The sequence below is a fragment of the Martes martes genome (assembly GCF_963455335.1).
Source record: "Martes martes genome assembly, chromosome: 7".
Classification (NCBI taxonomy): Eukaryota; Metazoa; Chordata; class Mammalia; order Carnivora; family Mustelidae; genus Martes; species Martes martes.
The window spans coordinates 129,017,263-129,036,385 of NC_137894.1; the positions used below are offsets into that span (position 1 = coordinate 129,017,263).

General features: G+C 42.3%; 1 protein-coding gene across 1 annotated transcript in view; it reads right to left on the bottom strand.

Annotated features, from left to right (window-relative positions):
- TTLL5 (tubulin tyrosine ligase like 5) overlaps positions 1 to 19,123 on the bottom strand; it is a gene marked incomplete at its 5' end in the record, with an annotated part of 276,857 nt that overhangs the window by 70,505 nt on the left and 187,229 nt on the right. The window contains one exon of the mRNA XM_080807502.1: positions 15,791 to 15,986. Coding sequence (XP_080663628.1) covers positions 15,791 to 15,986 — 196 coding nt within the window. The remainder of the gene's footprint in view (positions 1 to 15,790; positions 15,987 to 19,123) is intronic.

The following is a 19,123-nucleotide window of genomic DNA, read 5'->3' on the forward strand; positions in this document are numbered from 1 at the left end:
GGCAATTGATTTTCATCTGTAGACACTACATTTAAAGAGACATGGGAGAAATGTCATTTCCTTACAGCAAGGCCTAAAGGAATAAGATCAGATGCTCTTAGGAAACATTTACCTTCTAGATAGATAGACTTTATTAGTATTATCTTTTATGACTTTTTATGACTCTTTTATTTTTTAAGATATAAAAGATAAATTGGTAGCTTTAGTAAAACGTTAACTAATCCTTCTATACTCATGCCTTGGAATGTCCCATTTCATGGAAATGTGCCCAAAGGTCCTGGGCTAGACAGGTCTGAGGGGGATCAAAGGGTCTCGTGCGGAGGAAATGTACCGCATGGACAGGCCTGACAAGCAAAGCAATTTCAGAGGAAGAGGGTCAGAGCATTCTCAAATGGAACAGTCTGAGATGTTCATCTCTGCAAACCATCCAAGAGAGAAATTGAAAAGATCTTCACCCACCTTCATCTCTGACCCAAAGAAGGGGAACAAAGAAGACCCAAGCCTATGGGCAGAGCCCGGAGGTTGGCACTGGGGGAGGGGGGTGGTGTGTGTACATGTGGAAAGGTCTTAGATGGTCTGAGAGGGCCCAGGAGCCCTGATTCTGCTCTGGCAAGCCTTCTGAGGACAAGTAACCAAAAAGTCCAGCAAGGCAGCCTCAGAAACAAATCCTTTCCTTTCAAGTATCATTTCCATACGTGAGGGTCTCCACATCTGTGGGGGACATTCAACTGGAGGGGAGGGAGGCAGGAAAGGGCTCCTGTAGGTTCCTCTTTTCACCACTACATCCCGACACGTGAGCGTAGATTGAAGAGTACTTGAAAGTGCCCCATTCAGGCCTCTATCAATATTTTTGTTCATAATAAAGAAAAGAAGAAAGGAAGAAAAGGTGCCTCCTTCAGGCTAGGGAAGACTAGAAATCAGAATGAGGGCTGAAGAGCTCTACAGCAGCCATCCATAGACAAAGTCACCAGATGGGGAGCCAAGGAAGAAAAGCCATTGTTAGCAAAGAGCTCTTGGAAGTGAAAATATTCTTTATTGAGTGCGATTTTTCATGCTGTAAAGGAACTGCCATCAGTAAAGAACATCGATTTGATACATGTTGCCAAAGTGACAGCTTAACCATATTTTCAAGATCACTGAGTTTTTCTTTTGCTAAAACATCTTGCTGGAACATCTAAATACAAATAAAAAAATTAATAAAAACAGCAAGATCAGAAGTAAGTTCCTATTTTTGTAAAAAGCAAAAAGAATGTGCAGAACCACACATACATACACACACACACACACACACATACACCAACACACACAGATACACAAACACACAGAAACACACACACATAAAGTTGCTATCTGCACAGAACAATCCTGAAAGGATATACAAAAAAACTAGTGATCTCCATGGAAAAGAACTGGTTAGCTGGGGGTCCAGGAGAGAGGGAAACTGTTTACTATATATCATTTGTATCCTTTTGAATTTTGTACCACCTATATGTAGTTACTTATTACAAAAATACATTATTCAAGAGTCGAAAGGAAGTCCAATTCTCTTAAGATTTAAGCAGGTAACAAAATTAACTCTGAATGCAAGTCAAAGTATCCAAGTGACACTCAAGTTTTAACCAGGTGGGAACAGGACTCACTATTATGCAGGACTAAAAAAGGAGTTCACTGTTCAACACTTACTATGCCTACAAATCCAGATTTGGTCATCAGTGAGAGGCAGAGTCTCAGGTCTAAGTGGAGAAACAGCAGGGCTTTGCAGTCCAGCGTGCCTGGGCTCAAATGCAGGCTCTGTGACTTACAAACGAGGTGACCTTTTCAAGTTCCTGAACTTCTCTGACCCTTAGCTTCCTCATAGGCAGTTAGAATTACATTGCTGGACTACTGAGGATTAAATGAAGATCACATATGAAAATCCAGCCCAGGCATTCAATAAAGGATTCTTATAATAGACCAAACACTAAGGTCCTACTAGACACTCAACAAATGCTCCATTCCTCCCCAAACCTCCACGTCAGTTTACTGAGGAACCAAAGGATGGAACGACAGGCAAGGCTGCCTCTCTGTAATGATCTGGGAATGGCACTGGTTGTGCATCATCAACACATCTTTCTAGTCTTACGATGATGCTCACTAGCTATGAAAGCAAACTCTTAAAATGAAAACATGTGCTTAGGTTCCCCAGGTCATGTTTACTCACTTCTCTCTGGCAGGAACGATCTTTCCCTCTTCTGAATGCTTGTAACAATTGATTTGCATGCGTCTTATCACATTAACACATTCTACCTTGTGTTACGGCCCCTGATGTTTGTATTTTTTCTCCTTCCAGACAATGCACACTGGTGATGGCCAGACTGGTATCTGATTAATTTTTGTTCCACTCACAGTGCCTAGTAGAAGGCCTTGTACATAAAAGGTGCTTAATAAACATTTACCCCATCAATGTAAATTTAAAAAAAAACCCTCATATAACCACTACTTATCCTTTTTTTTTGCAACTGTATATTATATATATATTATATGTTATAATTCCTATAACAAGAAAACAGGCAAGTTTGCATTTACATAAAGATGTAATCTTGTACTAGGACCATTCTCTGGACTGTGAATAGGGCCCAGTGTATTATTTGTGTTCAACTTATGCTTAGTCACAAAATATAAGTAAACCCTTCTAGTAGATCCCAAACAAAAATAAATTCATCTTTCTAGATGCCACTTTTGTGTCAGCTCCTTAGATATTGATGTTCTGTGGTGATAAGGTCAGTCTTCACTTCAAATAACAAAATAAAAGCAATTAGGAAAATTTATTGCTTAGAAGACTGTCACCTGCCCGGTTACTAACACTCCTTCCCTTTTCCTAATAATACTGCCCTTATTTTGTTCGGGCAGTGATGTGTGCCCGGCTAAAAAACTGTATTTCCCAACCTCTCCTGTACTTAGAAATAGCCATGTGACATAGTTATAAGATATAAACAGAAATTTCCAGGTGCAGTTTTCAGGACAGCTCTTTAAAGGGGGGAAAACTGGTTAGTACACAACTTTTGCCCTTTACTGTTCTTCCTCCCACCCAGAACACGGGTATCTAGCTAGCATCGGGTGAAAGTTACTTCCTAAGGATTGCACAACATAAAGACGGGGAAAGCATGGGCTCCTAACAGTACCATAGAGGTCAAGAGAGCCTAACTCTAGATTTCTGATTATATGGGGGAAAAAAATCTTTAACTTGGCAAGCCATGGCGGGGACAGGAGTCTGCTAGATGCAGTGAAAGGGAATCCTAACTGAGCTGAGCCATAATCCTTAATCTACCAGAGTCACCCTTGTTTAAGCATTAATATAAATGTACTGCATCTCAAAAAAGGAGATACTCTTTCCAAACACAGCAAAAAAGCTTCTAGGTTCTCAGCTGCTGTTCAGTAACCATACTCTAATACACTGAGTAGATAAGGACATGATCACAATTCCGTACCCTCCAAAATTCCAAAGAGTCAGTAACGTAGACAAGTTCCCAGGTATTTCATCAAAACCAAGGCTAAGTGTAATGAAATTAAGGCAACTGAATTTGATAAGAAGAAACCCAGGGCAGTACTGAGGCAATGTTAAGAGGCAGATATATAAATGAATTTATTTTGACTGTTGGCAGAAATCAGCCTCCCCAGGCCTCTCATAGCACGTACTGGCCCCGATCCTACAATTCCATCAACAATAGATTATGTGAGTTGTTTTGCCCTGATATTCATTCATAAATGGACAGAAGAATTAGATCAAGTTCTCTCTATATAAATCCTAAAGAAAGGTGAGGGTTGGATACACAATACTAGCACGCTGTGCTTGTGGGTTAACAACTGGGAAGGGGGCTACACTGTCATCAGTCAATGTCCTGGGAATGTGAGAGCTGTGTAAGCACTGGCCTCCACTCAAGACCTGGTCAACATATACAAGACTTTTGCTTCTTTATTGGGTGTGGGAAACAGCCGTGCTTCAGTAAGGAGACTCAGAGAAAACCACAGTTTGAGGGTTGGCTTGGCCCCAGGCCAAAGACTAGAAAGGCCCTCCTTCTCCCACAACAGAAGGGTACTCGTGGGTGGGAAGGAGGAATTTCTGATAGACAGAACACAGACTGCAACTTGGAAGGTTATGGGGAAGCAAGATCTGGGCTCTCTTACTAGAAAGATAATACTGTTCAGAGATTAAATTCTGGGAGGTTTTTTCTTTACTTTTTTTTTTTTTTAATTCCTTCCAGAAAAAACACTTCTTTTCGTCTTTGCTTGGGCTTCTTGGTGATGGAGCGGAGCTGGATAACTCTTTGTATTGAAATAACTCTAAATTCATTTCTTTCTTTCTTTTTTTTTTAAATTAAGGGAGATAAAGTAGGGAAATGTTGACCTTTACTTCAGTGGGTTAACGTCTTTTTGTACCCCTTTTACTTTGGTTCCAGAAAAGAAAACATTTTTATGCATTATTCTCCCCACTGAGATTTTTATTCTAACTTGGATAAAGTTCCCATTACATAGCACACAAAACTGCTTCTAGAATGTTGCTCTCTGGCAGCTCAAGTACTGGTTTTGGTATATCTTCCTGAGCATGTCCGATGCTAATCACTCACCTTACTACAACCAGCCAAGAGCTGTTCGATGCAAAGAGCACATTGTGTCTTTTGTGCAATCATATGATGCTGCGAAAAGCTTGGGGCCAAGGTGAGGGTGAGGGTAGCTGTTTCTATTTTAGCAAAAGCAAACTTCCAAAAGGCCTTTGTCTCACATTGTATGAGTTCTTGGCTGTCTTCCATTCACAATGTTTGTCAGCTGGGACAAGACTGGAGTCTGAGCAAGAGAAACAAGAGTACAACCTCTGGGATGGGGCAGAAACCCAGAAGATGCTACTGTTCATACAGAGAGAGACTGATGACGCGAATACCTGAGATAAGGCTTTGAGTGGTCAAAGATACCAGAATTTCTCTGGCATATCCTTTTATTTCTAAAATCAGTTAAGAGGCTCTGTCTCTTTTACCAACTAAGATTGAAGGTTCTTAGTAATTCAAATGATCTACTCTCCAGGATGTGAATACAGCTGCTTACCTGTAATGAAAAATTTATTCACCAACAAAAACCACTGTGTTTCAGGCAGTTCCTAAGTCAACTCTACTTGTACATTTGAGAAACAATGCCGGTCACTTAGATACTTAGATATGCTCCTGAGCCTCAGACTCTGTCATCTGATAAAACCAATGATTCCAGCAGTAGTCTCTGAGTTGGTTTTTCAACCAACCAGCATCAAGACAACTGAACTGATTTTGGGCCAGGAGTGTGTTATGACCAAAGAAGTCCAACCATGAGGCAGCTGGCTAAGGCCAGAGTTGCAGCCCATGACCAGAAAACCCAGTGAAACTGACTAGCCCTAAGATGTCACGTAGATGACCTTCCCTCACTAGCAGCCTATCGTAGTATTAATCATCCTTTCTACTTTTTCTTCTTGTATCTCTCTGGCAATTGTGAACAAATTAATTTGCATTTATCTTCAATTGTTGAAACATGTAAATATAAGTAAAAAAAAAAAAAGTAGCCAACTAATACTTTATGAACCTTGAACTTCTCCTAAAACGCTTTCCTTAATATCATTTTAACTAGCTTCTGCTTCTGGCAGAAGGTGGTAACTAAAACCCCAAAGTTGGAATCATAATGCTATGCATATTTAAGGTTAAAAGTAATACGTAATAGGGGCACCTTGGTGGCTCAGTAAGTTAAGTGGCCAACTCTTGGTTTCGGCTCATGTCATGATCTCAGGGTTGTGAGAAAGCCCCGTGTCGGGCTCTGTACTAAGTGTGGAGTCTACTTAAGATTCTCTCTCTCTCCTTTCCCTCTGCTCCTCCGCCCACTGCTCACACACTCTTAAAAACAGAAACAAACAAACAAACAAACAAAAGGGAATACATAATAGAAGAGATAATCTGCACAACCATATTAATTGAAGCATTATTCACAACAGCTAAGATGCGGAAGCAATTTAAATGTTCATTAATAGATGAATGGATAAAGAAAATGTATATACATAAGATAGAATATCTTTCAGTCTTAAAAAAAGAAAGAAATCCTATAATATGCTACAACATGGATGAACCTTCAGGACGTTATGCTAAGTGAAATAAGCTAGTCATGAAAAAGACAAATACTATGATTCCACTTATATGAGGCATCTAAAGTAATCAAACTCATACAAATACAAATTAGAATGGCCGTTGTCAGGAGTCGGGGGGAGGGGAAAACAGGGAGTTGTTCAATGAATACAGAGTTTCAATCATGCCAGATGAAAACATTTTACTGGGGCTCCTGGGTGGCTCGGTCGGTTAAGCGACTGCTTTCGGCTCAGGTATTGATCCCAGGATCCTGGGATTGAGCCCCACATTGGGCTCCCAGCTTAGCATGGAGCCTGCTTCTCCCTCTCCCTCTGCCCCTTCCCCCTGCTTGTGCTCTCTCTATCTCACTCTCAAATAAAGTCTTTTTTTTTAAGACTATTTATTTGAAAAAAAAAAAAAAAGACTTTATTTGAGAGCAAGAGAAAGAATGAGAGCAAGTGAGCATGAGAGGGGGAAGGTCAGAGGAAGAAGCAGACCCCCCGCTGAGCAGGAAGCCCGATGCGGGACTCGATCCCAGGACTCGAGGATCACAACCTGAGCTGAAGGCAGTTGCTCAACCAACTAAGCCACCAAGGGGCCCCAAAATCTTAAAAAACAAAAAACCCAAAAAATAAAACAAAAAAAAACCACGTTTTATTGGTCTGTTACACAACAATGTTCATAGTCAATAATACTGTACCATACACTTAATTATTAAGAAGGTAAATTTGTGCTATGTGCAAGAGCTATGCATTTTTTAAAAAAAGATTTTATTTATTTATTTGACAGAGAGAACATCAGCAGAGGGAGGGGCAGAGGGAGAGGGAGAAGCAGATTCCCTGCTGAGCAGGGAGCCAGCCTTGGGGCTCCATTCCAGAATCCTGTGATCATGACCTGAGCCAAAGGCAGACCCTTAACCGACTGAGCCACCCAGGTGCCCCAAGAGATATGAATTTTTATTGAGTTTTTACCATGGGTCAACATGCCCTTAAGCACTTTACATGCTATTATCTCATTTAATCCTCCCAAGCATTGAGGTGGATGTCCCATCATCATCTCTATACAAAGGAAGCAACCATGGCACAAAAAAGTTCCATAATTTGTCCACGATGGCACAGCTACTAAGTAGTAAAGTAGGACCCATGCCCCGAAGAGTCTGATTTCAGAGCCCCATTACACAACACAGCCTTCCTCATTTATGTTATGCTGACTCCCTTTAAATGCAAATCCACTGAAATCATATTTCCCTTCCAAAGCAAATCTAGAGCAAACCTAGCAATGTGTCCAATTTTCATCAGCTGCATTTAAGAGACCCAGATTTTGCTAGCTTTACTCCAAGAAGGAAAGCTTGAAAAAAATCTGCCTATATGCAAAGTTTTGTTACTAATTTTAAAAGTTAAAGTATGCATGCATGTATGTATGTCTATAAAGATAACCTCAAAAGATCAGCAATGGGGGTGCCTGGGTGGCTCAGTGGGTTAAGCTTCTGCCTTCGGCTCAGGTCATGATCTCAGAGTCCTAGGATCGAGCCCCGCATCAGGCTCTCTGCTCCACAGGGAGCCTGCTTCCCCCTCTCTCTCTGCCTGTCTCTTTGCGTACTTGTGATCTCTCGCTCTGTCAAATAAATAAATAGTATCTTAAAAAAAAAAAGATCAGCAATGACCCCAGACTCAGAGTTGAATTGGTTAAAAAAGATAATTCAGAGCATCATTTTCCATTGTCTCTTATCTTTTATTAGTTAGTAGTTTTAGGGAATTATTTCTCTATCAGAGTCCTTGTTCTCCTGATGATATGTCTGTGTCTTACGTCTCCTGATGAGTAAAATGAAATGATCAGACAAGGCAACCTCTAAGTTCCCTCACAACTTTAAAGTCAGAATTTATAAGTGTCTAACTGGTCTCTGCCTTTTGATGTATGGTTTGTCTTATTTGGCTCAGAATCTCAAATGGGTGACCTACTGTGTATCTTTTTTTTTTTTTTAAGATTTTATTTATTTGACAGACAGAGATCACAAGTAGGCAGAGAGGCAGGCAGAGAGAGAGAGAGAGAGGAGGAAGCAGGCTCCCTACTGAACAGAGAGCCTGATCCCAGGACCCTGGGATCATGACCTGAGTGGAAGGCAGAGGCTTTAACCCACTGAGCCACCCAGGTGCACCCTACTGTGTATCTTTGCACAGACCTGGCTGTCATCCGTTTGCTACGCTTCTTTCTGGGGCTGTGTCCACTTCAGATGGACGCGATTCTTTATATTTAAGGAGGAGGTCTTTCATTATCTCACAGTTTTGGTTGAGTCCTTCCTATGCCCCCAGACAGAGAAAAACAAACCACAGGTCACAGAGTGAGGGCAGGGAAGGAAACTGGTTGCCAGGCAGCAGTAGCAAAACCACATGTTAAGGCCTTACAACAAACAAGGTTGAGCCCAAGCGGCTGGTAGGTGAACAGTTGCCTTTTAACATACCCACAACCAAGCAGAGTTCTATACTTTGATTCATTACATTGACCCCTTCTTTCATATTTGCATGTATGGGTCTGTAGCAGCAGCGGCATCAATAAATTTGGAGTGCTTTATCTGACTGAGGATAAACGTGTAAAACAAAAAACAAATGAACAGTCCCTTCTCTCAAGAGGGAGGGTGGTAGAGTGGAAAGGGGCTTCAGAAGCTCTCTGACCGGGTCTGAATATTATCTCTGTAATTAGCTAGTTATGCAACCTTGTGTAAGTTACTTAAACTCTTTGAGTTCCCTCATCGGTGGGATGGAGATAGTGTTACATCCAGCACACAGGCGGCACTCACTCTGTGTCCATTTCCCTTCCCCTCACCTCCCCTCCAACCGAGATTCCAGAGGGGCACTTTCCAGTAGCAGCTTAGAAAGCAACCTGGCGGGGCCCCTGGATGGTTCAGGGGGTAAAGCCTCTGCCTTCGGCTCAGGTCGTGATCCCAGGGTCCTGGGATCGGGCCCCGAGTCGGGCTCTCTGCCGAGCGGGGAGCCTGCTTCCCCCTCTCTCTCTCTGCCTGCCTCTCTATCTACTTGTGATCTCTGTCAAATAAATAAATAAAATCTTAAAAAAAAAAAAAAGAAAGCAAACTGGCAGTCATCAGGGGACTTCTATTACTAGTCATGATGAATCAGCATAACAAACTGGTATCTCTATTATAACAACATATTAAGAATCAGATTTATATGGAATTGAAAAAGCAAGCATAATAGTAATCATGCAAAATTATCACCTAGGGTAGTCCCATTTACAGACACCGGTCATGTTTCCCAGTAGTCTTCTCAAATATGCCATCATAGAAATAAAATTCAAATACCATGACCCGCAACAGTAACAGGGTAGAAATGACAATGTGATAACTGAAGAGATAAGGCCCATGTTATTAATAACAACCCCCACAAGTGTTTCAAATCTTCAAACTTCTAGAACTTATTTCAGGATACTGCATGACTCAGTAGACCCTAATCATATTACTATTTAATAAAAACACAAAAGAGGGTAGACAGTGGATGTTTCCAAGAGTTCTAAAGGAATACATTCTTAAGACTTTTTTTTTTTTTTTAAAGAATTTGAGATACTGGGAGAATGTCTAGACCTGGGTTTATGTATGTTCAGTAGACCTTCTCTTTTATGACAGTGCATATGATGGATGAATGCTACCAGACTAGTCAGGATACTTGCAGAGGACTTTTCAAGTACAGTTTTATAGGTGTCAGTAAGTACATTTGTGAAATGTATGAACTGCAACTTAAAATTTATGTAATAATACACATAGATTAATACATATGTGTGTGTGCGTGTGTATGTGTATAAAATATACATGAACGCTTCCATATATCGTCAGGGTGGTCGCACACAGCGTGACAGTCTAGAGGCTGGATGCTGTGTCTGTAGGCATACTTGGGGTAAAAGACCTGGTTTTTTATTTATTGCGTATGTGACCCTGAGAAAGTCACCTTAAGTGATGATCTGTTTTTTTGTCTGTAAAATGGGGCTACTGAGAGGACAACTGGGAGGATTCGACGTGATGATGCAGGTGAAAGTCCCAGTCCAGTGCCTGACCCGTGGTAACATCCTGAGAAATGCAATCCTCACGATACATAGATATACATTATCCTCTCCTTAGCAGACATCAGCAAACTGAGGACCAGAGAAGTCTGTACAGCCTGTCCCACGCATGGGCTGGACAGAAGCAAGATTTAAATGCCAGATTATCTGACTCTGAAGCCTGTCCAGGGGGCCCATTTCCCAAACAGCTAAATGTAGTTTTACGTGTATCATTTCACATGTTTTCAACGTATTTTTATTAGGTAAGAAGAACAGAGTTTGGCTTGGCAAAAATCTACTAAATCAAACGGTTCTACGAAAATCAATCAATCATCATCATCATCTAGAAACTGAGTGTTGTATGAGTTCCTGATAAAAGTCAGAAGGAAAACCAAAATGCAACAAAACACCCAACAAAACAAAACAAACCGGCAGTAGGTTATGACATGCTCCAGGAACTTAAGCACATGCGCACAAGTTCTTCCTCCTGAATAGCCCCAGTCCAATTTTCCTCCCGGACACTCTGTTAGAAGGATGGAGAAAGACTCCCCCCCGCACAGTCAGCCTGTTTGCTTGCTCTCTTTGTGCCATGCTGAGGAGCCAGCGTGTTATTGCTGGCTGCCTGGAAAAGCCCGGGTGCCTGCTGAATTTCTTTCTTTCCCCTCCCCCACAAAACAAACACACAGCAGCTGAAGGCTTGGAGACACAGTATTCATTCCTGTAGGGGGGCAGAATTTTTCTAGACACATGCAATGGACTTTTAGGAGCAGTATAACAAGACTTGGCTGGGCTTATATGGGAATCCTTTCCACACCTGTGGGGTTGTGCATGGACACACATGCCATTAGCCAAAAGCTCATTACAAATGGCACTCAAGACGTACTCGCATACTGAAAGACCCTTTGGTGTGAACCCAGTGCCCCCCAGCCCCCACACTTGTTATAGGAACATGAGTTTCTGTTGGCCCTTACTGATCTGGTCAGTCCAGCAAGAGAGAGCACAGTGGGCAGGGGGAAGTAAAAGCCAGATGCAGCAGAAGGATGAAAGGAGTTCGGGATGCAGTCTTCTCCTACCCCGAGTTACCTCACTAGGTTCAAAATGAAGTCTACTAAAAACTGAACTGCTTTGGCTAGAGAGTGGAACCAGTGAAAAATGAAGATTTTTAAATATTTAAGACCCCCTCTTTCTCCCCTCTGTTGTTAAAAGAAACTTCAGCAATTCTGCCTTGGCCATCAAAATGTCCTTAATTTTTCTGCTTTTGGGGCTTTTTTTTAGTCTGGATGAGGCAGAGAAGAGAGTGGGAGGGAAGGAGAGGGGGGCTGGGAGCAGAAGTTTAACAAAGGATCACTTTAACAGAAACTACTGAGTAATCGCTCTGTCCTGGGCCAAGAATAACATCAGCTCAATGTCGGCAATTAGAATCAGGTCAGTTGGGCCTCACAGCCGGTGCGGCCCTCCTCGCAGCCCCCCAGCACGAGGGCTACTCATGCTGATGTCACCAGCAGTCGCTGTTGCCCGAGAAAGTCCCCCCACGCAGCTGAAAGAAAAGTGTTCTAGCCTTCTCCTTCGGGGGCAGGAAGCCAGAATGAGAAGGAAGTGGGAAGCAATGAGTGTAAACCAGAGAGAAGACACATACTGGCATAGATCAACACATAACGGATTCATTTCACCACCCCGAGCCTACTTCTGTCACGTCTCCAATCACCCTGACAGTCCCGTGACACGAATGAATATATGTGAAGCACCGGGAACAGGGCTTGGGCCACAGTGCTTACTGAGTGTTGGCTATTATTATCAAAAACAAAGAGGGAGGAATCTGTCCCCTTACTTATCTTCTAGCCACCATAAAACTTGCAGCTGGAGCAGTGATCACTGAGCAAAATGTACCCTGATAAGAAAAATGTACACGATGGTTCTCAAGTTTGGAAAACTTATTTATAAGGAGACTGTGGCAGATGGGGTGAACAAGATGGAAACAAAGTTCCTATAAAACAATGAGTGCCTGAAATTTTATAAGGGCAACACTAAGTTTTAACATTTTCGGTCACCCTGCCAAAGGACAGAAAACAAGTCACCGAAGAGGAGATGTTTGTAATCGCTTTCCCTCTAGCTCAATGGTTCTCCAAGTGTGGTCCCCCAAAGACAAACATTGGCCTTACCTGGGGAAAAGGTGAGAACTGGAAATAACTGAGCCCCATTCCCAAACTTACTGAATCAGAAATGGGGTGGGGTTAGCAATCGGTGTTTTAACAGGCCCTCCAAGTGGTTCTGTTGCTCATAATCAGGGGTCCACAAACTAGGGCTTGTTAGACAAATCTAGCCTGTTGCCCGTTTTTAATAAATGAATTTTCACAGGAGAATAGCCACACTCATTCATTTCCGTACTGTCTATGGCTGTTTCCATTCTACTGTGGCAAAGCTGAGTAGTGGCCACAGAGACTCTATGGACTACGAAGCCTTAAGTATTTACTATCTGGCCATTTACAAAAAAAAGTTTACTGACCCCTATCTGACTTAAGATGATTTCGTCTTCAAAACTGCTGGTTTTACTCATCAGTGTGTAAAAGTGCATGGTTTCCATTTTGCCTTACTTTGTTTTTCCTGCTCTCTGTCAAATGGACCGGATCACATCTATTTCCTTGTTCCTCAGTCCCTGGAAATCCTGCCCATGGCTCTTGGTGACTTCCTCTCCAATGCCCATGTTACAGTTCCAGTCTCATTCTCTCTCTTTTTTTAAGATTTTATATATTTATTTGACAGAGAGAAACACATCAAGAGAGGGAACACAAGCAGGGAGACGGGAAAGGGAGAAGCAGGCTTCCCGCTGAGCAAGAAGCCCGATGTGGGGCTCGATCCCAGGACCCCAGGATCATGACCTGAGCCGAAGGCAGATGCTTAACGACTGAGCCACCCTGATGTCCCTAGTTGAAGTGGATTCAGTGCATGACACTTTCTCAGTTTATGAGTGCAACGCCAGACAGAGATGAAGATCGAACCTTATGCGGCATGAATGGTTAGAGATGTCCATTTCTGAACACATCCTGAATCAGAGTTTCCCTTCTTGAAATCAATACCTTTAATAAGCTGGCTACCTAAGTGCAGAAAGTGATGGAGAACTTCCTCTATGTGTAATGCAAGAAAGGTTGCATGATGTTTCCCAAAAATATTTTTAGGGAATCACTATGAAAGCCACAGTCCATGCATAAAATCAATATAATTTGATACGCTACAGTACAATAGAATAGAAAGCCCCCTTTAATGATCTGATCCACAGGTATCTCTTACGGCTGAATGTTAAGTAAATTAGATTCCAATTCTACCCTAAATAGACAATTAACCAAATTGTTACTTATATCAATGGCTATGGATACTTCAGAAGAATGAATCCAAAACATAAGGAGTTCATCAGAGAAACCACCTCTATTAACCCAAGGGCAGAAACACAGAGATTGCAAAGCAGGCTTCCATCAACTATGTGGTGATAATTATAATGGTTGAGTCTAGCACAGCCATAAGGTAGGCAAGAAAAAGAGGCTTAAAATCTAGGGGACATTTAATATTTTATTTGCTATTTTCTTAGTTATAAACTCTTCAAGCTACGAATTTAGTTTCTTTAGCTTTCCCCGCAGTCCCAAAACCTCACCGTGATTCATTTTTACCTAAATCAACTATGGGTTAGAAGAACAGAGGGAAGAAACAAATGATGTTATAAACATATATAAAATTATGATGAATGATTTTCTGTTCCCTCTCCAGGAGACACGAGATAACTCCCTTCTTGGGAGTTCTAACTCCTCCCTAAGACAGATACTCTGACAGATTCTAAAAAACATGTTTTCCATATACTTCATAGTTCAGTGAAACTAAACCAGTATAATCCTCACTGGAAAAAAAAAATCCACACAAGAAGAGCAGTACTCTGAATTTTCAAAGGAATGTGAGTCACTGGAAGTTAATCAAAAGAATGAGAAGGGCTTTTACATGAAGCAGTTTCTAAAAGTGGAAATCAGTAAAACGGTCTCTCTTTGCCCCAAACTTCAATGCCCTACAATCACTTTAAAAATCATCACCATTTCAAGGTGTGGAAGCATGAAAAGGGCCCCACTGTCTAGATTCATTAGATCATCGATTATGCTCATGTAAGGGAAATGAGGCTGTTTCTGAGACCTCTGCTGTCCAGGATCTGATTAAGCCGGCATTCTCAAGTACCCTGCATGATGAGAAGTTCAGAAGTTCACAAGGTTTACGAAATTAAATAGATTAAAAAAATCTAAGATACACACTTATATCTACAATTCTGAAATGTAAACTGCCTATCCCAAGGACTTTCTAAATGAGGATGGAGGGCAGTGTGGTGATCAAAATGAGATGCTACATTCCATGCTTCCCAGGTAAGGAGTCTGGATTTTCCTCCAGTAAAAATGACCTACTGAACTACCTCACAACTACTGACACTTGCAATTTCTCATAAATTACACTGAGTTAATAAATATAGAGAGTACATCAGCATAGAAAGAGATGAGCACGTAGTGAATGAAATCAAAATAATAAAATGTCTGGATGTGGACAACAGCTGAAAAGGTTAAGTAGACACAGAGAGCATAATGGTAATTGCTTTATTTAGAGGAGAAGTAAAAACTTTGGGAAATGCTGCCTCAGCCTTTGAGTGAATATTAATTTTGCACAAACTAATGCACACTACGCACTACATGTATATAAGAGCAAATACCAAGAAATCAAATGGATATATTTCTTCAAGTAACCAGATAAAAGGGCAGCTCATAGAATCAGCACTGATTTAGCCCAAAACAACATGTAGAACATAGTAATTGATTCTAATGATAACCCTGAAATCATCAAGAAAAAGTTAATGGTATAAGGCCTGAATTTTTGTGAAGTCATCCTTTCCCTGTAATTTGGGCCCCACCGACACAGTATATGCACTTACATGCACTTACACAGCTCCCTCGTGCATACCCTCAGGAGTGTCTGTCACTGTAGCGACAATCAAGAGGAAACCAATGTTTCACAAGAGCTTAAACGCCAGGATTTTCATGCATACTGTTACATTTTCGTGTATTGTTTTGTGCACTGTCAAACCAGAAGACCAAAAGCCAAACTTACATCCATTTCCTATGAGAAGAACTTGAAACATTATTTCTACCTTGAAAATTCTGATAGGTCATGAAGGATTAATGTGTGCTTATGTGAACCAAGTGTGTAATGATAAGGGAGTAGTACATTTAGAAAAAAGAAATTGCTTCAAAGGCTAGCTCTTAGGTAGATGGAAAGTAGATCCTCTGGGAGCTTACTGAATCACCACCATGCAACAGAAAGGGGAAACGCTCAAGAGAGCTCTGCAGAAAAAATATTCAAAGGAAAGAAAATGTCAAAACTGGATCAGTGTTACATCCCAGCAAAGCCAACAACATGGCTTCAGAACATTCCTTCCGTTAGAGTAGACTCTCCGTGAATTGTCCGAGCCATGGTGGTGTTGGCAAACCCTGGGGAAAGTGTTCCTACCTTTCCCACTGATCTTACCCCACCCCTCCACACCCACCAGTCACGCCCCCCGCCTCCCCCACTCCCCATTAGAAGGACGATACTAGCATATGGAAAAGTCGTATCTGAATTACCTGGTGCCGGGCTCGACTCTGGTCCAGAAGCTGCCGGGACTGAAGTTTCTGTTGTTCAAGCTGCTGCAGGGCAAAGTGGAGTTGGTAGCTGCCCGCTGTGGGGTGGTACTTGTGCTGCGGGACCACCCCTGTAGCCTTGCTATACGCGTTGTTTTCTACCTCTCCCTCCCAGGCAAAGCCACCTGTTTGAAGGCTCCTAGAGAGAAAAGAAAGCAGATTTCTTAAGAGAGGTTGTAGGAACAACCTAACGGAAAAGAGAAGGATCACAGGTGTTTTTCCTGTGTAGAGCCAGGCACAGTGCGGGATTACAATTCCACTTGTGTGATAAATGATCTGATTTGCCCACTGAACTGTAGCTCCGTGAAGACAAAGTCAGGGTCAGCTCTGCTCTCTGTTCTAGTCGTAGCACTTATCCTGAGGCCTGGCACGGGCTTCGTGTACAGTATCTGGTGAAGGTTAAATAATATATCTGGTGAAGGTTAAATAATGAAAATAGTCCCTTCAGTTCCCCTGTGATGGCCACAGGGCTTCCGAGAGGAGCCGGGAGCTTCCGGTGCAGGATGGCAAGCTAAGTGTCAGGTAGGGACAGAGGCGCAGTCATCTTCTCTAAAATCAACTTCAAAAATATAGGGGTGAATTATACAGAATTCATGGTTTTTCTTAACCACCCATTAGTGAGCTCATGCATCCCTCATGGGATAAAATAACTGGTCTGAGAAGATTCTTTTTTCATTATTCTAAATTTACCTCAATGGAGTCCCCAGCCAAGCTGAGGTTTAGGCTGTATGTCTGAAGAAGGTGAAGGGCTGGTGGCCTTTGGGACTGTTCAGTACCCATGCTGGGCTCTTTGTTATATAACTCTGACTGTCTTCATTGCCCAGATTCCAAAGTTTTAGATTCTGGTGACCATGTGTGTGTATATCCCAGCTGAAGTCCTCAGAACTACAGGCCTACACTTGCCCTCTCAGTCTGTTTCTTCCAAGCAGAAAAGTCCCCATTTACACCACTCCATACCCATTAGGATGGCAACTATTAAAAACAAAACAAATGGGAAAAAAACAAATGCTGGCCAGCGTGAGGAAACACTGGAACTCCTGTGCATTGCTGGTGGGCACGTGAAATGGTGTAGCTCCTGTAGAAAACATGCTGGCAGTTGCTCAGAAAGCTAAACACAGAACTGCCATGTGATCCAGCGACTCCCACCCCCCTCCAGGTACGTACCCCAAAGAGGGGCCTCAGACACTTGTACACCAATGTTCACAGCAGCATTATTCCCAACAGCCAAAAGGTGAACACATCAACAGGTGAATGGATAAACAAAATGTGGGTCTATACATACAATGAAATATTACCCTTAAAAAAGAAAGAAATATTGACATGTTACAACATGGATGAACCCTGGGGACATCATACTATGTGAAATAAGTCTATCGCTAAAGGACCAAAGTTGCACAATTTCACTTTTGTCAGGTCCCTAGGAGAGTTAAGTTCATAGAAACAGAAAGTAGAATGGTGGTTGCTGGGGCTGGAGAGATAGGAGAATTGTGAGTTACTGTTTAGTGGGTACTGAGTTTTTAATTTGGGATGACAAGAAAGTTCTGGAATGGATGGTGGTGACGCCTGCACAAACCGTGAATATACTATATGCCACTGAATTATACACTTAGAAATGGTAAATTTTAGGTTTTATGTATTTCCTCACTGTTTTTAAAAAAAGGTCCCCATTAATTTTTAGAACAGTCTTACCTGGCAGCCCTTTTATCTCATTTCTGGTTCTCCTCTGGACCTTCTTCAACAACCCTGTGGTGTTTTGTTTTGTTTCCTTTTTGAAGTACAGTGACCAGGAAATTGTACACAGAAAAACCAAGAAGAACTTCCTAGTCAACAATCTTACCCCATCGGGGCTTAAAGAAAGGAAACAGTGCCGAACTGAAGAGAAGTAGTCATAGTGATTTAAATCATCCTGCTGTCATTTCCTCTGCAAATTTCCTTTGGTATTAGGGGCCATTTCAAGGGCAGAGAGGCAGCAACACTGGGGTTATGCTGACCTTCCTGAGGCCTGACCTATAGGCCACCTAGTTCTTTATAGCCTGATCCCTAACGACCCCAACAGAGCCCTGGAAAAAGGACCAAGTTGGAAAGTCTGCTGAGTCCAGGAGCCCAGGCTTCTCTCTCGTCCGTGTCCTCCCACATTACTTCATTGTTTCAGGGGTCTGCTTTGGTTTCTCTGCCTCTCTCGAAGGGATTTCCAAATACCCAGTTAAGGGAAAGTCTGTGTAATGTATTCTGAAGTCCACGGCTGAAGGGTTTACTCTTCACATACTCTCACCTCTGACAGGTCACCTCCTCCCACAGTTTGGCTCCCCTAGTTCAGTGGCACAATTACACGCTTTCAGCTAATCTTCTCGGAGAAAAATACCAAAAAGCTCAGAGCTCCTTTATGAATTTTTCTGAGTATGACATCTGATCTTCAGAGATCCCTCAGTGCAGGCTGTTCTGTAGTTAAAAAGACAGGATCCTTCCCAAGGGACTTCCAGAGATACGGAGCCGTGTGGCGACCAGTGACTGAATAGAAGTAAGTACCCAGGGGCGCCTGGGTGGCTCAGTCGGTTAAGCGTCTGCCTTTGGCTCGGGTCATGATCCCAGGGGCGTGGGATCGAGCCCCACATCGGGCTCCCTGCTCAGCTGGAAGCCTGCTTCTCCCTCTCCCACTCTCCCTGCTTGTAGTCCCTCTCTCGCTGTCTCTCTCTCTCTCTAATAAATAAATAAAATCTTAAAAAAAAAAAAAAAAGAAGTAAGTACCTAAATATGCAAGTAAAATGTTCCCATTTATTCCACAAAGTGCTGAGTGGGAGTTGAACAGGAGTTACAGGGGGAGGAAGGGAGGAGCCAGAGGAAGCTGGTATCTCTCATCTCATTAGTGAGGGAAGAGAAAAGCTTAGTGAAGAGAATGTGCAAGAAACAACTGAGCCCCTCGGGGAACTGCGCGGGCTCCGAGTGGAAGGGGTGGTAGAGAAAGGCATCAGGTAGGACCAAGAGAAGGGCGGAGGCAGGAGTGGGAGGGTCCACTGAACGAATGAACACACGGGAAGAGACAGATGGCACAGCAGGAACGGCCTGGCTGAATAACTCTGAGATTTCCATCAAATAGGGCAGATACTCAAATTTAGAATGAAACTATTATTTGGATAACTGCACCGAAAGTCAGAAAATTCATCAATTGCGATTCTACTTCCAGTTCTGGCTTGATGGTTATAGAAGTTTCTAGCCACGAGTAGCCATCTAGACTCAGGAATTAGATAGTAAAGGGTTTCTGTAACTACGTTACAGCTA